We start from the raw sequence: 20,243 nt of genomic DNA on the forward strand, positions 1-20,243 counted from the left end.
TCTCGCGGACTCCAAGCAGAGCCTGCGCATTTTTTTCTTCCTTTTCTCCTCCGTCTTTCTCTTTCTCTCTCTTTTTCTCCTCGTTATTCATCCTCACTCCCCTCTCGCCACACTCATGCACGCGCGCACAGAACGCACGTGCATCGCGCACACACGCGCCACGCGTGTCCCCTTACTTCCTTCGCCGTGTTAGACACGTCTTAGGACAACGCAAGTTACGCGACTTCCCGAAGGCACACCAGAGATTTTAAGAAAAGTTACAAAGAAGGATGGCGATCGACGTAACTTTGGGATAAGAAGGCATCGACATCGACATGGCTTATCAGGCATTCGTATATGTTACCGATTGTATATTTTATCACTCTAGTAATAATTATTTTGTTATTGTTATTCATACGATATGTTAAAATAGTTACATAATTCTTGTTTATAACTGGTATTTATAGATATACGCATGATCGAGCGTAAAATTTATGAATAGCGGGTGCCTGCTAAGTTAGTATACCATATAAACTAAACTATGCGCGATTTACTATTCGTGATTCGCAATTCGCAATTCATAGCAGATTCACAGAAATTTGTTTGTTAGTATAAGTTCTCCCTATTATTTGTAATTCGCGATTCATTGTTTGCATAATGTAGACGAATTGATAGAAATTGACTGATTTGCGTCTTTTGATTTCATTAAAAAACCGTTCGGCTGGCGGATCAGCACAAATAGTATAATGCGAACTCGACGAATTTATGAATATCGTATAAAACAGATTCGATAATGATTGATTGCTTCGTGCAATGTAAAAGAAAGGCAATTGAAGAAAGATAAAGACAGCATGTGTGACTCTTTTTCTCTGCTCCTTTTAATTTTTATAGTGATCGCGTTCGTGTAAATAGTTCATTGGCGTGTGTGCATACATATACGTATTCTCATGCATATGGTACAGAAGAAACAAAAACAATAAGAAATTGTCTCTGTTAAACAAAAGAGATTACAGTACCCTCTATTGCTATAGTCACCAATCTACTGCTCCGTTCCACTCTTTTACGTTTGTACCATATGTAAGCATGTACACCGACAAGATACTGTTAGAGGTGATCGACCTTAGGTAAATGTTCGTGACCATCAATGGGAAGTCCTGATGATCAGAAATAATTAAGTCTTATTATTATTATTAATATAAAATTTTTAACAAATATTTGAAGAGAAAGAAGTCTGAGAGTGGACGTGCTCACATTTTAGATGGAACCACTATCGTTCACTGGCGCTTTTATGTGTAGAAAACGTTGAGTGTATGTTAAACTACGTAGCCACATTGCCACATATTTCCGACGGATAACACGCCGTGTCCATAATTCTTCGATCTTCGATTCTATTTCGTGCTACGTTTCACAAATTATTTGTATAATTATTGAACAATGCTTTAAATAATGCTTCAAAAATTAGATATTATTTTATTTTTAGCACAAGGTCATCCTTTTTACTATTATTGATATACGTATGTGTTCACACTTTAATTGTGAAAAGGATTTCATAGAAAAGAACACTAAAAATATATTTACTAGATATAAAAAATACTTTTAGACTTTAATTATGAAATATGTAACAGGAACATAGTGTACATTGCTGAGCGTATATAATGTGTGTATATAGATTTATTTATTCTTACAACACTCAATTGTACAATAACTTACAACAATGTTTAACTCAGTACATATATACAGATTCATGTCTAGACATGAATAGCCACTAAAGTTTTAGGAATACTTTTCTTCGACTTGTAACGTCGCGTTTAAATTTAATTATATTTTCTTAATTATTACAAATTGTGTTATTTTCGTAGGTACGAGAAATGAGTATCTAACACGTATACGTGTACATGTGTGAGTATTTAACAGAACGATCGAACAGTCTTGTGCCGAAAGCGAGCGGAAAGATTAAAGCTCAAATCGTTCTCGAGCGAACTCATTAAACATGCCATTATAAAATGCAATATTACTTTTTGATTAGTGGTATAATTTGATAATTCTCTTCGGTTGAAGGGATAAAAAAATTGTCGGGTCGATAATTTAGTTTAAAAGGTTTTCCCACGTAATTCATCATGTGGCGAAAATACATCCAATTAAACAATGTTATTGCGAAAACGTGTGGCAGCTTATCTATGTGAAAATTGGCTGACGTAATCGTTATCGTTAACGATCGTCACGCGAGTTTTATAGTTTTTCTCCGCTGAGATTGAGCACATTGTAGTACGAGTGATCCGGAAACCTGTCGAGCTCAATATAGTCCGTCTCGTCGAGCAGCAGGCCTTCGGTCAGATTAACGAGTTCGGCAAAGGACGGTCTGCACGCCGGATCTTTGTCCCAGCAATAATACATAATATTGTAGAGCTCCCTTTTACAATGCTCGGGCCTGTCCAGTCTGTAGCCTTCTTTGATCTTTCTCATTACCTGGAGAGGTGTTTTAACGTTATATATAAAAGAAGAAACCTCATTTGTCGTATATTCTTACAATTACCTTCTGATTTAATTCTGTTAACTTAATTTAGTTTAATTTATCTTTAATTTAATTCAATTAGTTTTTTATTTAATATTGTATTTTATTTTAAATTCAACTTTCGAATTTAATTTTATTAATTTATTTTTAATTTATTCGATTTAATTCTGTAATGTGTGTGTGTATGCACAACATATGTATACAATTGCATTATTTTAAATTAAGTTAAAAATTGATCACATTTTAACAAAATAAAAATATTATATTAAGCCAGTTATACATTCATACCTCTGCGGCAGCGAGTCCAGGATACGGTGTCGACCCCAACGTCACGATCTCCCAGATCAGGACGCCGAAGCTCCAGATATCCGATTTGACGGAGAATATGTTATCGTATAAACTTTCAGGTGCCATCCACCTGATCGGCAATCTACCCTCGGATTTTCTTTCGTAAATCTGATTGGCCGCTACGTCTCGGGCAAAGCCAAAATCCGCCACTTTGCACGCGCGGTTCTCGTCGATCAGGATGTTCCTGGCGGCTAAGTCCCTGTGTATGATACCCTTTGACGCCAGATATTCCATACCTTTGGCGATCTACGAATAACAAATTCGAGTTTATTCAATCAGTTTAGATTTATCTACTATAGATTCTCTGATTAATAATTATTCACAATTCGACCACTTACCTGATACACAAATCCAGTAAGATCCCTGGACGTCAATCCTGCCCCTCCATGATTCCTTTCCTCTCTAGAGGCCCGGAGGAAACTCTGCAGCTTACCGCCACTCACGTACTCCAGAATGACGAACATAGGTTCCCGTTCGGTGCAACATCCCAGAAGCCGCACTACATTGGGATGAGGATCTAAATTCTTCATGACGCGTAGCTCCTGCGCGAGATCCAATCGTTCTCGCTCGGTGGCATTCTCTTTCAGTGTCTTCACCGCGACGATCGTGGGGCCAGATTTGCCATCGATATCTAGAGCCTCGCATTTCCACACCTGACCGAAACAACCTTCGCCGAGGATGTTAAAGACCTAGCAATAATTAATTAGAAAAAAATTGCTTATGTTAATTAACAAAAAGTTACTTAGAACTATAATTGAAATTGATTTAATTAATAAATTTATGAATTTGTGAAATAATTACATTTAATTGGCTACTTAACGTTACTTAGACGTTTGACAATGTAGCAATACTCGGGAATCAATTTTCGACTTTGTGTTTAATTAATGATTAAATATAAAATAATGATCATACCTTTAATCTGTGTCTGGGAAATTCCCACTTATCCTCTTGTTTGCTTTGAATGCCTGCTTGAAATTCTTTCTCCCACGGCTGGTAACGATTGCTGTGAGCCTTTGGACCTCGCCATCTCTTCAGGACGAGAGAAGGATCATCAGATAGATTAGAAACGCTGACTGACGCCTGTTCCTTCTGAAAACCACATTCTGTGTCTTAAATTCCTATCCTGTGTTATTTATAAGGAGATGGCAAGAATTGCGAAATGCGAAATAAAATGAGTCATAATTTATTTATATAGCTTCTTCTTCTAAATAAGTCTTATTTCGATTACCGTGTCCGCCTTGGATTTGCGACTGCCGCAAAATCTGTTTCTCAAGGACCAGGCGCCCATACCAAGACCCACAATGAGAGCGCATCCAGCCGCCACCGGTACCAGCGTCATCGCCATGTCCTGCGAGGACGGTGCTGCGGAAGGTGCGACCTTCGAGCTCAACGCAGGACCTTCCACTTCGTTTATCTGGACGCTTTCTTTGGTGATAGTACTGACGGTACTGTCGGTACCGCCGCCAACGCTATTGTCGTTCTCCTTTGGTTTTGTTCTCTCCAACTCAAGTTTCGTGGTTTCAGGATGATACTGTTTCGGCGGCAAAGGGGGTAAAGGCGAGGGGAAGGTCGGCAGATTTGGTATACCGAGGAAGGGCGGTCGTAACCGGCCACCGGAACCATGTTGGTTTGGATATGGTATCCTGTTAAAAAGATAATTCAGGAAGAATTTTTTTAATCAGAAAAATCTATGATTGCGTATGTGTGTGTAGGTGCTAATGAAATTTATTGCGAGTAGAACTATGTTTATTAACTATCTTTAATTTAGCAATTACATATACTTTTCAAGCTTAATATTTTCAGCGACGTTCTTTTGTTTCTTAATATTTACATAAAATTCTCTTACACATACAGATATTAAATATTTCGTCGATTGGAATGGTCGATTGAATTGGCACGTTTTTACGTCAAGAACACGATTTCTTTGTAATAAATACTTCTTATACTCTGCAATTTTTATTCAAGCCTGTTATCGTTAACGAAGTGGAGCATGAATAATAGAACGAATCACCGCTGAGTCTCCTTAAGGTCACGTGCTATGCCTTGCCATTTTTAAGCAAAGTACCGCCAATTTGCAAGCTCACTGAATTTAATATAGTTTTCATTGAAATATTGATTATATGAATTTTTTCTGATGAGAGATTAAATTTCTATCAAATTAGAATCAGTTATACTTAGAATGAATTTAGCTATTACAGTGAATTTTATTCTTTGAAGAAATAATTTTTTAAATCTTAGATATCGAAGGCTTTTGTTTAAATTGAGAAGTCCCATATTAATAATTGCCGATAGCAAAATTTAATGACATTCTGAATATACGACGCAAATGATTATTTGAAAATGATGTAATAGAAGTACAGCATATACCAAGACACAAAAAGTTGAGATATTGCATATTACCAAACCATATTTCATAGTTATCATTCGACTGATATCCATAAATAACTTCGAAAGAATAATTCTGTCATTAATTTATTTCCAAAGCTCGAAATTGTCAGCACGATTTTATGAATTAATATATTTCACTTTTACATACTTTATATTATTATAGAACAATACTTATGCTTATCTATCCAAAAAAGTGCGGAACATTTTAGAAATTTAACTTCCGGTTAATTTGCATCAATTTTGTTGATCCAAGTTAATTGATAACTTTGGAATATTCCTATATATATTCCACCTTCTTCGGAATCTATAGCATTTAAGTTCTGTGTCATATGTTCGTTTTCTTTTTTTAATACACACGATGGATCGCATCGACCTATTAAAAATGCTAACATGCATATGTGTATGTGTGTATGTTTGTTTTTTGGGTGTTTGCGTGTATGTGATCACGCACCTTGTCTTTCCCCGATTTGGTGCCGATGCGTTCTCGATATTGACGTAAACCTCAGTCTTCGCTGTAAGCTGACCGTCAGAAACGGTCACATAGAGTAACAGGTTCTGGCCTGCCTGAAAAGAAGAATGAGCAAGAAGCGTAATTCAAGTGCCTCGACAGCCGAGCATTCGCGAATACCGTACGTAGACACGCTGCGTCTTCGTCCAACATCGAAGACACATCACGTTCTCTCTTTATAACTTTTCCAACAAATCCCAATTTTGTCTGAATTCTATAGTTTTTGCGTACTTATCTACGATATGTATCGAAATGTAGAATATATATTTAATTAGCAATTTTTTTATAGCAAATATCTACTGTACAATATAAAATGTAAGGCAACGGTAAAACATTTAAAATTGAGTCTTCATAATCATTAAATAATTCGCATGACTTTAATTAGCCAGTTAATATAAAAAAATATGCACAATTTATTTAATAAATTATTTAACAGCCGCACTAAAGGCACTTTTTGACAATTGACAGTTGCTGAAAGTATACTCACTCTTCCTTTGAGAGTTTCGTTGAGAAAAACTATGCCGGTTCTGTTGTCGATGAAGAAGGGTAATGGTGGCTGAGGCTTGTTGTTCCCATTATAATGATCGTGTGATTCCAGACCGTAAGTCAACTTGTCCTGCTCGTTGTCCTCGGCGCGAACCCTGGTTATGACGTTTCCTACCGGCTCGGTCTCCGGAAGTCTCCAGTTTCGATCCAGCCACATTACGGGCGGTGTATTATCGCTCAATTGGCTCCCTATATAAGTAAAATAATTTGTTACTGGATTTATAAACTAAGAGCTTTTAAATTTTTTGGTGCTTTGATATTCAAAAATTTTACCGGTTTGTGAAGCTATGGAAATTAGAAATTTTGAAAATCTGTGATGAAATTTTGAAACTTGCGCTCTTAGATTGTTAAAATATATATAACGGTACTTTTCTATCTCTCTGATATATTTTTTCTCTCTTGTTCTTGGGTTTTTATAACATAATTTTTATACACATATTTGTATACATATTATATTTAAAAAATAATCTAAATAATAATGATATTTAAAAATTCTAATGCTGTTGTCTTAAATCGTCAAAATTACGACAATTGGAATTCCCGATTGAAGTATTTACGACATTAGAATTCAGCCCACTGGCAATTAATGACTCTTCGTCACGGAAGGTTGACAACGCGACTGAAATCCCGTTCAAATCGGCTTCGATTCCTCGCGACCGCGTGCGCGTTTCGAGCGCGAACGGCGAGCTCGCTGTTTTACGCTCGAGTTCTAATTAGCCCCGGGTTTACCGAACGATAATGAGAGAGAACAGTAGGTGGAAATGCGCGCGCACCGAGAGATCGGCCTTGATATGCATTCCTTCCTGGATTTCGAGTTCATATCGCCAAGTAGACTGTGACCCTTTGTCGGAGTTTTCGTTTTGCGTATATTTTCGACCGTTCCTTATTATACGCAACCTTCATTTTGCTCACAAATCTCTTTGGAATTTTATAATCTTTCGCGTTACCCATATTACAACATATCCTCCCTGGTTAATTATATAATTGCTGAAATACAACAAACGGAAGTTGTATATAAAGAAATTTATTTTCAAGAAAGATTAAGGTTAAAGGAGAGAAAATTGAGGTAGAGAGAGGGATTACTGCGGCCGCGTTTGTTAAGAAATTCTTTCGAGACATGTAATTTCTCATACTGTCCTCATCGGATAATTACTGATCCTCGCATTGCTCGTACCATTTCCATAGCATTCTCGTGCAAGAAAAGCGAATAACTGGATCTCGCGACGTTCTCCACCTGACCGCCGCGGCCGCGCATTTCCGCGACGAATAATTGTGCCGCGATTTCGCGGTAACTGCACGCCAATGATCCTCCCGACTCTCGACCTTTCTTATTAGGAATGATCGATCCGCGGCGGAGTTATGCCTGGAATAGAAAGTCACGGCGTGCGCGCGGTCGCACGAAGAGCGTTATGATATCGGCCGGCCGATCTGATATGGCGCGAAAGGCGCGCATATATACTAGAAATAGAAAGTGCATCGTGCGAGAGTGTGCACGTTCTATTTCGCGATTTGCAAAATTCAGAGATCTACTTTGACTGCGACCGAGCACTGCCGTGATAAAACTCTCCTCGCGAATGTAATTGAATTTAATTACACGCACTGTGTGCGCGCCCGCGCTTTTTCGTTCCGCGCGTGCCTGCTTCCTTTTCGCGAATTGTATCTCGTTAGCAACTTAATGGCATCTCGTTATGCCGTTTGACCCTTCTGACAAATTCTAAAGTCGCTCGTGAAAAACAAGATTAGATTCTTATTCACGGCACATATAAAGAGGTGGGAAATAAGCCGAATCGAAAAAGCCCAATGAGGAGTTTGAGGAGTTCCTTCTTGTAACAAGAAGTTAAATAAGATTTGCGCGGTAGAATCCGTCATCACATTAAGATTATATATATGGTTTTAGAGGCCGTCATCGCGCTCTTTACGATGTTGTACCGCGCGGTTCAACGTCGGGAAACAGATTGCAATCAAATGACTGCTTTCGATCTAACAATCGTTTTCAAGTCAATGAGCTATCGGGAAGACGCGCCGGCGAAGTGCTTTCGCAGAGAGCGTCGTAAGCGTGACGATCTTCATAATAGTAGCGGTTTTACTTCGCGCACCTCTTCTCACCCTTCGTCGTAATCGTAGCGATTATTCATGAGAATATAGCGCAGTAACTGTATTCTCACGGTGCAGTGACTTCAATACCGCTATAAACGCGCCGCGGCGCGTTTAAGACACGCTACTCGAAGCGAAGACAGCGGCGCATTGTAATGCGGCGCGTTCTCCGCCGCGTATAATCGGCGCCGCGCATTCGTATCAATGTCAATCGCATCACAATCGGATGAGAATAAAAATGCCGCGCACACCGAGCTCCTCTCTTTCTCGAATAAGTATATTAACGAGATGACATCGAGTGGTACCGTAAACCCACGGTTACATTGTCACAGGATGAGTAACTCCGTGTGCAGACAACATGGCTTTTTTCCTTTTTCCTTTCTTTATTCGAGCAGTGTTAATGACTTGTCGGTTGACAAACATAATGACAACGTAAATGGAAGGATTAATAAGCTTGAAAACGATTTAATATTTCTTTATTTTGTTTTAATGTGATTTTAATTTTAAGAGCAAATTGGCTAATATATTTAGAGCTGATTTTGATGTTGTTAATAAAGCAGTATTGTTTAATATTGTTTAATACACTTTACGCAAACTTTACTTTGACAGAGTTTTAAATCGAGATTTTACAAACCATCAAATTGTGATGAATGATTGACTGTAAAATCTATACTTAAAATTACTGAAAAAAATCTATTATTAAAACTATATTTATACTTAGTTACGAGGTATTCTGTAAAATTATTCAAAGAGAACAAAATTAAAGATCATTCCAATGCAGCGAGTGAACGCCGATCGTAAAGTTGATCGCCATTGCAGTTGGGACTTTCCCAAATTGGCCAGCAACAAGTTTCCTTTCGAATCGTTATCCTTCGGACACAGTGACGAGTTTAATGTAAAAAAAAAAGACGCGGATGCGATTCCCTCGACTTTCTCGGATTTCGTCCACGCGTTTTCTATCTTTAACATCGCCGGTCGACGACGGAGGAATCGAGACGGAATGGCGGTGCTGAGGAAGTGCGAAAGGTTGTTTCGTGAGACCACGAAGAGCATGGTCAGTCCGGCGATGCGTCCCGAACAACACGGAGAAAGTGGGACGAAGAAAGTGCGACCGAACGACTCTGTGTGTGTGTGTTTGTTTTCGTGCGTGTGTAACTGTGTTAGTACGTCTTATCGAGAGAATCGCGTCTTTTTTACCGTCTTCTTATCGAGTGATAAGAGAATAATGATAAGATAACGGTATGATAAGCGTCGCAAGCTCCTGTATTTCATCCTTTTGTTATAGAGCAATATATTTTTCGGTATTTTAAATCACCAAAGAATATTGCTTACAACAAGCATTGCGTGCTTTAACCAATCCCATATTTTTTAGATAATTAAAAGCTACTCCATCAATTTATAATTATGATTAGCGTAGCACGGTTTGTCATTACTGAGCGCGCGCTGTCCTTCGGACATTGAAATCTTGCTGCTCGCTGGAGTCACCGGCGGCAGGTCGCCCTACTTTCTGGATGACCGGTTAAAGGAAACTCCGCTCCCCGCGGAGGGGCTTTCGAAAGAGGCAGGTGGAGTCTCGGGCCTTTCACAGTAATCCTTGGTCGGCTATCCTGGTAAAATTATCTCGGGGAAAACGGGATGGAAAGTATCTTGCTATTACATGATTTTAGTTGCGCAAATATGTAAAGTCTAAAAAAATTTACTAGTTTGTATTTTACTGATTAAAGAAAATTTTACTCGTTGGATAAATTTCATTTCTTGGATAAAACGACTTTGTATAGCGAGTAGCATGAAAATCTGGCTCGTTTAAAATTCCGGAGGAAAATCTGCAATTAAATTGCCCCGATTTGTTAATTACTTTTGGAGAGAAACTCGATTATCATCGGGAGAGTACGAAGAAAGAGGCAGATGGGTAATTTCACAATGCTCCTTTCACAATTTTCTTTTTCTGATAAATGAAAGATATCATCCTTCGATAAGTATAACATTTTTCATACGGAGAAAGATCGGCACTAAAATTCTCAGGAAGAAATTCATTGTCTTTATTAATTCAGTTCGCCGTTAATGCAGTAAAATTCACTGCCATCAAGGTGACGGAATCTCAGAAAAGAGATAGATAGCCAGATAGAATTTCAATCTCCTTTCACAATGATCCTTGAGAGCTACTCGATATAATTACTCTTTGTGCAAGGCAGGATAAAAAATACCTCGTTTCTGCAGAGTGATTATTTTAATCCGGAAAAAAGAGTTGAACTCTGTACGTAATCTTGCAAGGAAAAGTTACAGTTGGCCGAAGTTAGAGAAAAGTGCATTGTCATCTCAGGGTGAGAGGCTTCTGAAAAGCAGGCAGGTAAATGAGAGTAGGCAGACGGTATTTCAATCCTTTCACAATGATCCTTGAGGCCAATATAATTGCCACGGAACGGAAAGTGTCCCCCTTCCGCATTTAATGTTTTTAATTTAATACGCTCTTTTTGCATGCGGGATACTTTAATTATCGACAAGAATTCCTTTCCTTCTCTTTTTCTGTAAAACTAAAATCTATTTCAAGTTAATACCTTATAGTCATTTAATTTATCTATAATAGTCTTATTTACTTTTTATCATACATCATAAAAAATATTTCTCATATCCTATGATTCTTTATATTATCAGCCACATCATTAGATCTTAGGTTGTCTATATTATTAACGAAGCACCATTAATCTCTTCTTTCAGAAAATTTTTCAAGTATGTCAGAATTAAGAAATTAATTTTCATTAAAAAATCCTCATTTTATCCGCGTGATTAATTTCAGCATTTTATGATGCGGTTTGTATGCCAATATTGAAACGTTCTATATTAAGATTTCTAATGGCTTTCCAATAAATCAAAGGATACCTGAAAAAAATCTTGTCGACGTTACGAGCATTTATATAGCTAAACCGCAAAGTGCTAAAGCTTGCTCTTCAAGACGAATAGGCCATCGAGCACGTTGCTTGATGATGGCTCTAGGCAGGCGGTAGCGCTCATCGCTAGAGCTGTCGCTAATGGCTAGAAAGTCCGGCCCCCGTGATTTATGCGTCGAGTTCGTTTCTCTCGTGAGAGCTCTCGCTTCGACGCCGACAGGTGTATCGGAAACGGGTGAAGTCCGGAAATTGATCGGCCGATCGTCGATCGCAAATTAACCGAACGGTCTCGGGGATGCGCCACGTCGTAATTATTTGCCATCGTTAATCAGCACCGATGCATGGCCTCGCAATAATTTAGCGCCTATATATCACCAGCAAATTACACATTGTCGTATCTTTTTGGATATCTTCGTGCAATTTACATGGGAATCCAAAGTGCGTGCAGTGTGATTAATGGATTTAGTAATATGAAACAATTCATAAATTGTTAATTTGAACAAAACATTTATGATTAATTTAATATTACTAGATATTAATTGTTATCTTTATTACCGGAGCGAATAATCAATGTGCTTTTTGATTGTGGAGATTCGGAACTTTCAAGCTTGCGATCCTCTCCATTTCGACGGCGAGCGAATTAATGATTATGAGAGAAGCGCGAAAATGATCGCGCCTCGTTGAAATTTAAAGAGACGATAAAGTTTTCCCGTGTGTCTCGTACACGATGGACGGATTTCCAAGGTGCAGAAAGTGTGCAATCACGGCAGGTGCAATTTTCGTGTGACTCATGGGGAATGGTGCGATAAAGTAACGCAAGACGTGCAACAGGATCTGAAAGTGAACCACTCGATTTCCGTCGCTGGTCGCGGTGGATTGCGGAGAGCCTTCGAGCCCCGACGATGCTTTCTCATTAACCAGACGCGATCACTTCTTCGTCTTTCGAATATATCCGAGTGGTTCCGAGAACGGTCGTCCGCGCACGGTCGTACTTCCCGGGACCGATTTATCAATTTATGTTTGGAGCGCTATCTTAATGATTATTTTATTCATCATGGATTTGGGTGTCATATTACGAGAATTATAAAGATATAAGAAAAAGTGGATAAATGCAAATATATTTGCATTAACGGGGAAAAAAGTATGTTTACTATTAAATGTAGAAAGATAAAAAAATTGAATAATAAAAAATCTCTTACATTTGATGGCCAATTTTTTGTAATATTAGAAATACGAGCAGACTGCTGAAAACGAAAAGCTTTGGAAAGTACGTACAATCGGCCAAGGTCGTGACGTCATTGGAGTGTGGCGTATTTCCGCCACACCGGGTACTGTTTGTGAGTGCCAACAGAGAGACCGTGCTCTTTTTCGTTTCCGCCGCCATCCCGCGGCCGCGGTGAACTGAGAGCCGAAACGAAGCGAACCGGAGAACTTTCACTTCACCTGGTGAGGTCATAGTCGGTCTTTAAATATTCCTCGGCGTGACGCTTCACTTTCATGCGCGGCGACGCTTTCGAGACTTGAAAAATCAAGCCGAGCGAGCGAGCCGGCGAAGCACGGTCGTGTTTTAACGATCTTTACGTAACACTCTCGAGAAGGCTCGAGATCCTTCTCCGGGATTCCCGTGAAATAAGAGATAAAATGTCGTTTGATCTTAGCGAAGAGACAGCTCATTGGTTCAAGATCGCGGATGTTAGCACTCTAACAGAATAAAGATATACACAGGAAACATATAAACTAAATAAAATTGTTATCTAGGGATCTATGCAGTATCATAAAAATAGTCAAAAAAAGTTGAAAAGTAATATTTATTAAGTAAATTCATAAAATATTAATTTGATTTTATTTCTATTCAAAACGTGTTATTCGTCGCAAGACTTTGTAAAATACTGGAAGCTCTACGATATCGCGCATTTTAATCGCGGTAATTCAGGCCAAGTTTCAGCTAAAAGTAGCAGCTGACGTGCTGTGCAAATTCTTATATTAATATCAACAAAACAAGATTTGTATGAGTTATTACATATAGAGGAGAGTCCCCTATTATGAGATACCACATCTATTTTGCGTGATTGCCGGAAGTTTATGTGCAGAATTGAAAAATGTAGTAGGCGAGTGCACACACACACACGCGCACGATCGAATAATGAATTTTCCACTAAACAGGTTTTACTCTAAGGGTAATAAGTTCATGATGGAACCAACAGATAGAACCTATTAGTTTAGCAGAAACCTCGCTATCGCATGTTAGGAGCCTATACATATCTCATAATAGAAGACTTTCCTCTATATATTTTTTTGTATATAAAATTACCAGATTTGAGTTTCTAATAAAATTCTTATAAAGAGAGATAATATAAATTCTCCTATGAAATCAATTTTAAGAAATTTTTCATGATTTTTGATAGATGAATATCGCATATATAATGAGCAGGTGAAAAATCTTTTAATGGCTGAATTCATAAATTTTGTTGTGAATTTAAAATCGATATCTTCTTAGTAAAAATTTTATTCGTAACATTTGATAACTATTACACTATACTGCAGTTATAACTGCATATTATGAAATTCGGAAAGGAACGATTATGTCCGGCGGTCATATCGATGTATATCCTTTAAGAATTTTTATCGTAAAGTTAATCGCAATGACAACGGGAACCGCCGGTTTACATTGTTTGCAACATTCATTATTTCCTGACACAGGCAGTTTCTGCTTAATGTAATGTCGTCGGGAAAAGCGCATTAACGACAACGAACGGGCGCAATAAATAGCCCGCAAAGCTGCTGAAGAGTTGTTTAGAACTGGTTTGTGAGCGATTCTTGTCTGGTGAGAAGAAGGCCCGCATAAACGATCTTATGGCTGCGCCGTAATAACATGTGCTCGCTGCATTTGCATCCGCCATATACTGATGAGCGTATTTCCTGCGTTAAGTCTCGAAATTTTTTAAGTCGCTAAAAGAACGTTTACGTGCGCGAAATACAAATTTCGCGAGAATCAAGGCACAACATCGCTATCATATTAACTGAAGAATTATGTAAAAATTATAATATAATTTTAAAACATTCTGACTAAACACAAAAATTACTATCTATATATATATATATATATCAAAAGAAAAATTTCTAACTTCTACACATTTTCCGCGACGGGATAAATTTTATTTTTATTAGTTCTTCTATAATTATATTTTTTTTTATAATTTTCACTATTTAAAAATATAATTATACGCTTTTATCTTTGGATTCAGGTTTCTGCTTCAAGTTTATACGTATTTTTTTAGAATGTAATGGAAATTTTTTGTAAAGAAACCTGTCCCCTCCCGGAAACCAGAATTGCAGAGATTAGCTTAAGACACGCAACGCAAGTAAACACATTGTGACTAATAAATCGCGACATGACACGCGCGTGAAGAAGATGGCCCGGTGCTATCGCGAGGAATTCTACGAGTCAGTGGAAACGCATTTCGTCCCCCCCCTCGTCAGCACGGTCGACGAGCCTTGGTGTCAGTGAAGGTTAGGTATGGGTTCTTGCTCGGTGTCTGGTGACCCGGTTTGTACCACTGTCTCTGTGCTTGAACGTTGTTAATTCTCTCGCGTAGACTTAGACAAATAATTTCATACAGGATCCTTCGTTTCACATCCTTATCCTCGTCTTCTTTAGAAAAAAAAGAATCATTTTTTATTTAAACTTAAAATTTGATAATTATTTTTTACGCGCAATTAATAAATTTCATATTTATATTGGCCACATACTGGTTATTTGATAAAAAATAAAATAAATGGCGATAAATGTGATAAACCTATCAATAAAGACATTAATAACGAAGTTAAAAATTAAATTAAATTAAAAGTCATACGTTCGAATATATATATATATATATTCTGTTTTTTTTTTAATTTAATTTTAAAATAATACAATTCGGACTTTTTATTTAAAGTTTGTACATCTCAGAGATCTTTTTCAACTTTCTCACAAATCTTGGAAAACGAAGAATATATTATGTTTTTGTATGCTTTAAAAACATTAATAAACCTGTTTTATATAAAATAATTATCTCAAACATATTTATATATAATTACTTGTTTTAAAAATAATTATATTTTGATGCAGTCATTTACGCTGCCTTTTGAAATGGTTCTTCAGACGTGGATATTCACACTCATTGTCTCTGAAAAAGGGAAGGGTTGAATCAAGGCGGACTCCCATTGTGAGACCTAACCGCCGGTTTTTGTCGAACGACTGCGTCCCGGTTATATGACCGCCAGGTGCAACGTATTAATACTCGCGTCTGGCGAGTTTGCGATCGTGTCACTGCTTTACCGTGCTGCGAATAAAGTTTGTCCTCGTCATTTGCGCGCATTTCCTCCGACCTTCTTCGTGTACCGTTTTACTGCCTTAACGATAATTTTTCTGCGACGACTCTTCATATATTTTACGAGGAAATTTAGCCTGGCATTTCCCTTTTTTTGGATTAATAAATATTGCAATGTGCAAGAGATATTGCGTAAGAAAGTGCAGTAATACTATATATATATATATATATATATTCGCCAAGTAAAATAAATAAATTTCTTTTATTCGTATATTACTTTTCAATTAATTATTGCTTTTAATTATTCAATATCATTTTTAACGGAAAATTAATCGGAAATAATTGTGTGCTAAAGATTTTGTAAGAAACTACTGCGTGGTATCCAGCTAATGAGAACGCGAAAAAGAAGGTTTACGAGGCTATCGCGAGTATTCCTGGCATGCGTAGACTGTCCGCTTTTATTTTTTTCCGGTGAGTTACAACATGTACACCAATATGCGTAGCGAGAGCTGTCGCTATCCCGACTTCTACTCTGTTCGAACTTTCAAGTGATAGATATCAAAATATTCAACCCACGTAGCTCGAGAAATTCTGATAATCCATAGTAATCGCATGCTTGCATTCGTTACATGTACGATCAGCAGTCATGAACTGCAACATCAGAAACCTGGATAAGAGTATATGTCGAAAAAGAGAAAATAGAAATCTAGAGTTCAATGTCAAACATTTATATTAAAAAGAACTGTAATGTATAAATATTTCGAATTATAATATATACGAGAAGAAATTTAATAAATTAAATGATATAAAATATTAATATAAAAAATTCAAATATAAATTTAAAACTCAGAAGGAAGAAGAAAATACTTATAGGCAAAAGAATTATTAATTTGTAACATGTTGAATTTTTATAAGACGGTTGAATCACGAATGACGTTTTCAGCGTAAATAAGGAAGAGCTCGCCGCGAAGTAGGTGTAATTAGTCGCAAAACCTCATGCTTCCTGGCCGCGGTTAATTACTCCTCGAAGGATTAATCATGTCAAATGTGATGTACGTGTACAAGATCGACCGGAAGTGCGATATGTGTTTATACAATATTTCAAACTGAAGAATAATGCATGTTAGAATTTTATTTATCTTAAATTATTTGGATTGTCACTTGTCACTGAGATTCTCAGCAATAAAATGAAATAAATTATGTAAATGTAACATTTTATATATATATATATATACAATATTAAATGTGTATTCTTTGAAAATAATAAGAATTTTAAAATGCATTCCTCACAGAAGAATATTACATTATAGTTACGAAAATGTACCTTTTGATTATTTGTCACTTTAATGAATTAACTAAATTAATCATATCGATAATAAGATTTTATCTGTTTCGATTGCGGAACAACTTTTCGAGAGATACTTCGTTTTCCTATCTTTTTTGTACGAGCTGAAATACTAGTAGGAATACAGCTCATCTTGTGGAATTTATTGCTGGGGATTGAGTTATAATTGCGAGGCACGATTGCAACTATTTGCGCACTCGACTATTTAACATCTTTAACGTTCAACGTTCGTATGTTCATGAAGATGCAAAATATCGACTTTCTGCTCTTGTTGCGTTCTTCGGTCGCTCTCAAATGCACATTCTCGTAATCGTGTCGCAACTGTTACCGCGCGCGCGATCAGTTGCTCTCCGGCTTTCTTCGACAATTATTTGAGATGAGGAAGAGGGACCTGACAAAAGGCCGGCTCTGAAGGCCTTCGCGAGACTTTCTTGAGATTATGGACTTTCTACTTGCTTAAATCCCGATCGACATGAAGAATGATTATATGTGTAATGTCATAGATAGTGACATCGCGGCTTAAACAATATATTGATAATATTGCATCGTTTTTTTATGTTATACTGGATATTTCTAAATTCATATAATTTTTATATTATTTATATGAAACTAGCATATACCAAAAATTTATTTATATCAAAAATTCAATTTTTTTATTTAATACAAGGAAAATTATTTGCATAAAGAATATTGCATTATTATTCGCATATCATTATATTCACCTATATTATTAATAAATTTGTCATTTTTATGTGATATATATTTTATAATATTCTATAATATAAAATTATATTCTTACGTTTTTATAATCGCAATATTTAAGATAAACATATACATAATAAAAAAAATGAATTTGAGGAAAACAGTTTACAAGAATTAAGAGAGTTATTTATATAACTTATTAAAAATTTAGTTGTACTATTATGATTGTCATTTTGTGGTGAAAGATTATTTAAAAGATTCTTTTAACAATTATCTAAGATTTCTTATAAATTTAGCGTGGAAACGAATTATCGTGTGAAAATAATGTGGTGAGACTGTTGCACAAAAGGTATCTTGTTACATGGCAAGGCAACTTATAATAACATAGTTGGTCTGGAGAGAAAGAAATCGTTGGCGTAAGCAAGATCTACACTGAACGCCGTTATTTTGCATCTTTGCTGTTTTGCACCAATAGCAAAATTATCTCTTCTAGATAAAAGAATACATTGCATGTTAGATATTTAGAGTAACGATCGCTCTATCCATTTATCCATTTATACCCGAATGCGTGCAGCTTTCTCCATGACATATTAGAAAGCGTATATATTTATATATATATGTATAATATATAAAATTAATCTCAGATATATCTCTTTAAAAATACACATAGCATATATTGATGTTAACAATTAGAAAAAAATGTATAAATTAGCATTTTCAAAATTATCTTTTACGGAATTATTGCTAGCGTTTTAGATATTTTTACTCTGAAATACTCATTAAGTCTTTATAAAAGTTTTAGAAATTACTGATTTTCCTCAAATACCATAGATTGTTTTTTGTTCATCTTGGAAGATGCGGGTACTTCTAACAACATACCTTCCGTTTTATGGAATGTCGATAAATTCTTGGATCATTGAAGTCTCAATTTCGCAATCGTTTTACTCTATATAAATTCCAGAGATCTACGATTTCTTTTGCATCATTAATTTTGGGGATATTTATATATCTAGGTGTTCTAGGACTAGTACTTTTTTTTAGATAGGTTCTTTGTTTATTATTTACATTAATTAATTAACGTCGCAGAGCTTAGATTATATATTTTAAATCTAGTCTCGAAGGGGTATTGTAATATAAATGTATTCCGATCTGCCAACCGGTTATACAATCCAGCGTTAAACTCACCAGCGCATATCCAGAAGCACAGCGTCGCCGCCACGACAGGCCACCAGGCCGACATTGCGCTACATCGATGATCCACGATGACGGTGATCTGCGAGAAATCCCGGTGTCACTCCATTCGACACGTCTCATCCGGTTCGCACTACGATCACACTCGAGTCGTCTCGGTATTCACATCAGATTACTCGATACTTACGAGATACGCGCACCTCACCGATCTTAACACAATCATCCCATCTAATCTCTATTCATCATAGAAGAAATTACTATTCGTCGACAACCCGATCCAAATATGGTGCTCCGAAGAGGAGGCCCAATTTGATATGGCATCAGAGTCGGTATCTCGAGCACAGAAATGATCGTTCGGTATTCAAAGATAGCGCTGAGAATTGCTGATAAAGTCAGTGATTATTTTTGAACCGTGCACATCATCACCGCGTTTGTCGCTGTTAACATCTCTCTCGTAAATCACCGCGCAAATCTGTTTTGATTCTGTTTCCTCTCTGCGCATCCTTTTCTACTTTTCAGCTTTTGCGCCTTCTAACGAACTTGTTCCGGTGCATCTTTAGGCACCGATTTGGCTCATATTCTCGCATTCTTATACCGATCAGATCTTCCGAATCAGTCGATCAGACGTACGAATCAACTGAAAAGTAAATGCGAGAATGTCACTGTCCTCGACATCGCGCCTACATTGTATATAATTCTTCCGAGGTCCTTTGGCGAACCAACGGTAGTCGCTACTTTCTCTCAATTCCCGGGTAACGAGAATTTATTATTTAATTCAATTATTGCGATATTTTTTGTAACGAAATTCTTTAAAATTATGCTAATCAGTCAGCCGATTATTGTTATTTCGATATTAATAGAGTATCGTGAAAGAGCAATTAATCTTTTGAGACACTGCTCACAAATCTTGGTTGGTAGTCTATCTTCTTCACGAGTCTTCTCAAGTTGGGCTTGGGCACGCCGCGGCGCGTAGAGACATCGCGGTCCCGGGGACCGCTAAGGACCCCGATCGTTGCAGCGAATATAATTCCTCCAGTGATGCAATGTCGATCCGGACACTCGCGTACCCTTCGAATCCGCAGATTACGAATTTTGCACTATGATTTACACATTATCGAGCGAGATATCGAAGGCACGCCAGAGAGGCCCCCGACAGAAGAACGAGTTTGACGACGGCTGGCGAACGGAGCGCCGACGCGACTGTCGGGCCGCGACGTCGCGACCCGTTCCCCAACCGTACTCGGTAAATCGGTACAGTGACGTATATCGGTATGGGGTCCCGTAGGGGGTTACAGGTTTTTCAGTTCTACGGTATAAAGATGTTTCGTTAAGATAATAGCTTGTGAAAAAAAATAACGCGAATAGGGAGAGATTTTATTATGTTAGAAACTGAGTCGTATACCAATTTCATCTTCTTTGTTATTATTACTATTAT

The 20,243-nt window shown here is 37.2% G+C and overlaps 1 protein-coding gene across 1 annotated transcript; it reads right to left on the reverse strand.

The window, feature by feature from the left end:
• Positions 1 to 1,632: 1,632 nt before the first annotated feature.
• On the reverse strand, positions 1,633 to 20,024 carry Cad96ca (tyrosine kinase receptor Cad96Ca). The gene is made up of 8 exons (XM_077418658.1): positions 18,803 to 20,024; positions 6,223 to 6,470; positions 5,679 to 5,791; positions 4,068 to 4,482; positions 3,752 to 3,928; positions 3,178 to 3,528; positions 2,780 to 3,085; positions 1,633 to 2,445 (listed from the first exon to the last, which is right to left on the reverse strand). The coding sequence occupies exons 1-8, from the start codon at positions 18,855 to 18,857 to the stop codon at positions 2,209 to 2,211; spliced, it is 1,902 nt and encodes a 633-aa protein (XP_077274784.1). The 5' UTR covers positions 18,858 to 20,024; the 3' UTR covers positions 1,633 to 2,208.
• Between the last annotated feature and the right edge of the window lie 219 nt (positions 20,025 to 20,243).

This window comes from Temnothorax americanus, unplaced genomic scaffold, assembly GCF_048541705.1.
Source record: "Temnothorax americanus isolate GAGA-0224 unplaced genomic scaffold, ASM4854170v1 Scaffold5, whole genome shotgun sequence".
NCBI lineage: Eukaryota > Metazoa > Arthropoda > Insecta > Hymenoptera > Formicidae > Temnothorax > Temnothorax americanus.

Coding starts and splice junctions, on each gene's coding strand:
- Cad96ca (XM_077418658.1), bottom strand. CDS start 18,857: ATGTCGGCCTGGTGGCCTGTCGTGGCGGCGACGCTGTGCTTCTGGATA. Junction 6,471..18,802: donor GTGCTTCTGGATATGCGCTG/GTGAGTTTAACG, acceptor TTACTTATATAG/GGAGCCAATTGAGCGATAAT. Junction 4,483..5,678: donor CCAAATCGGGGAAAGACAAG/GTGCGTGATCAC, acceptor TCTTTTTAACAG/GATACCATATCCAAACCAAC.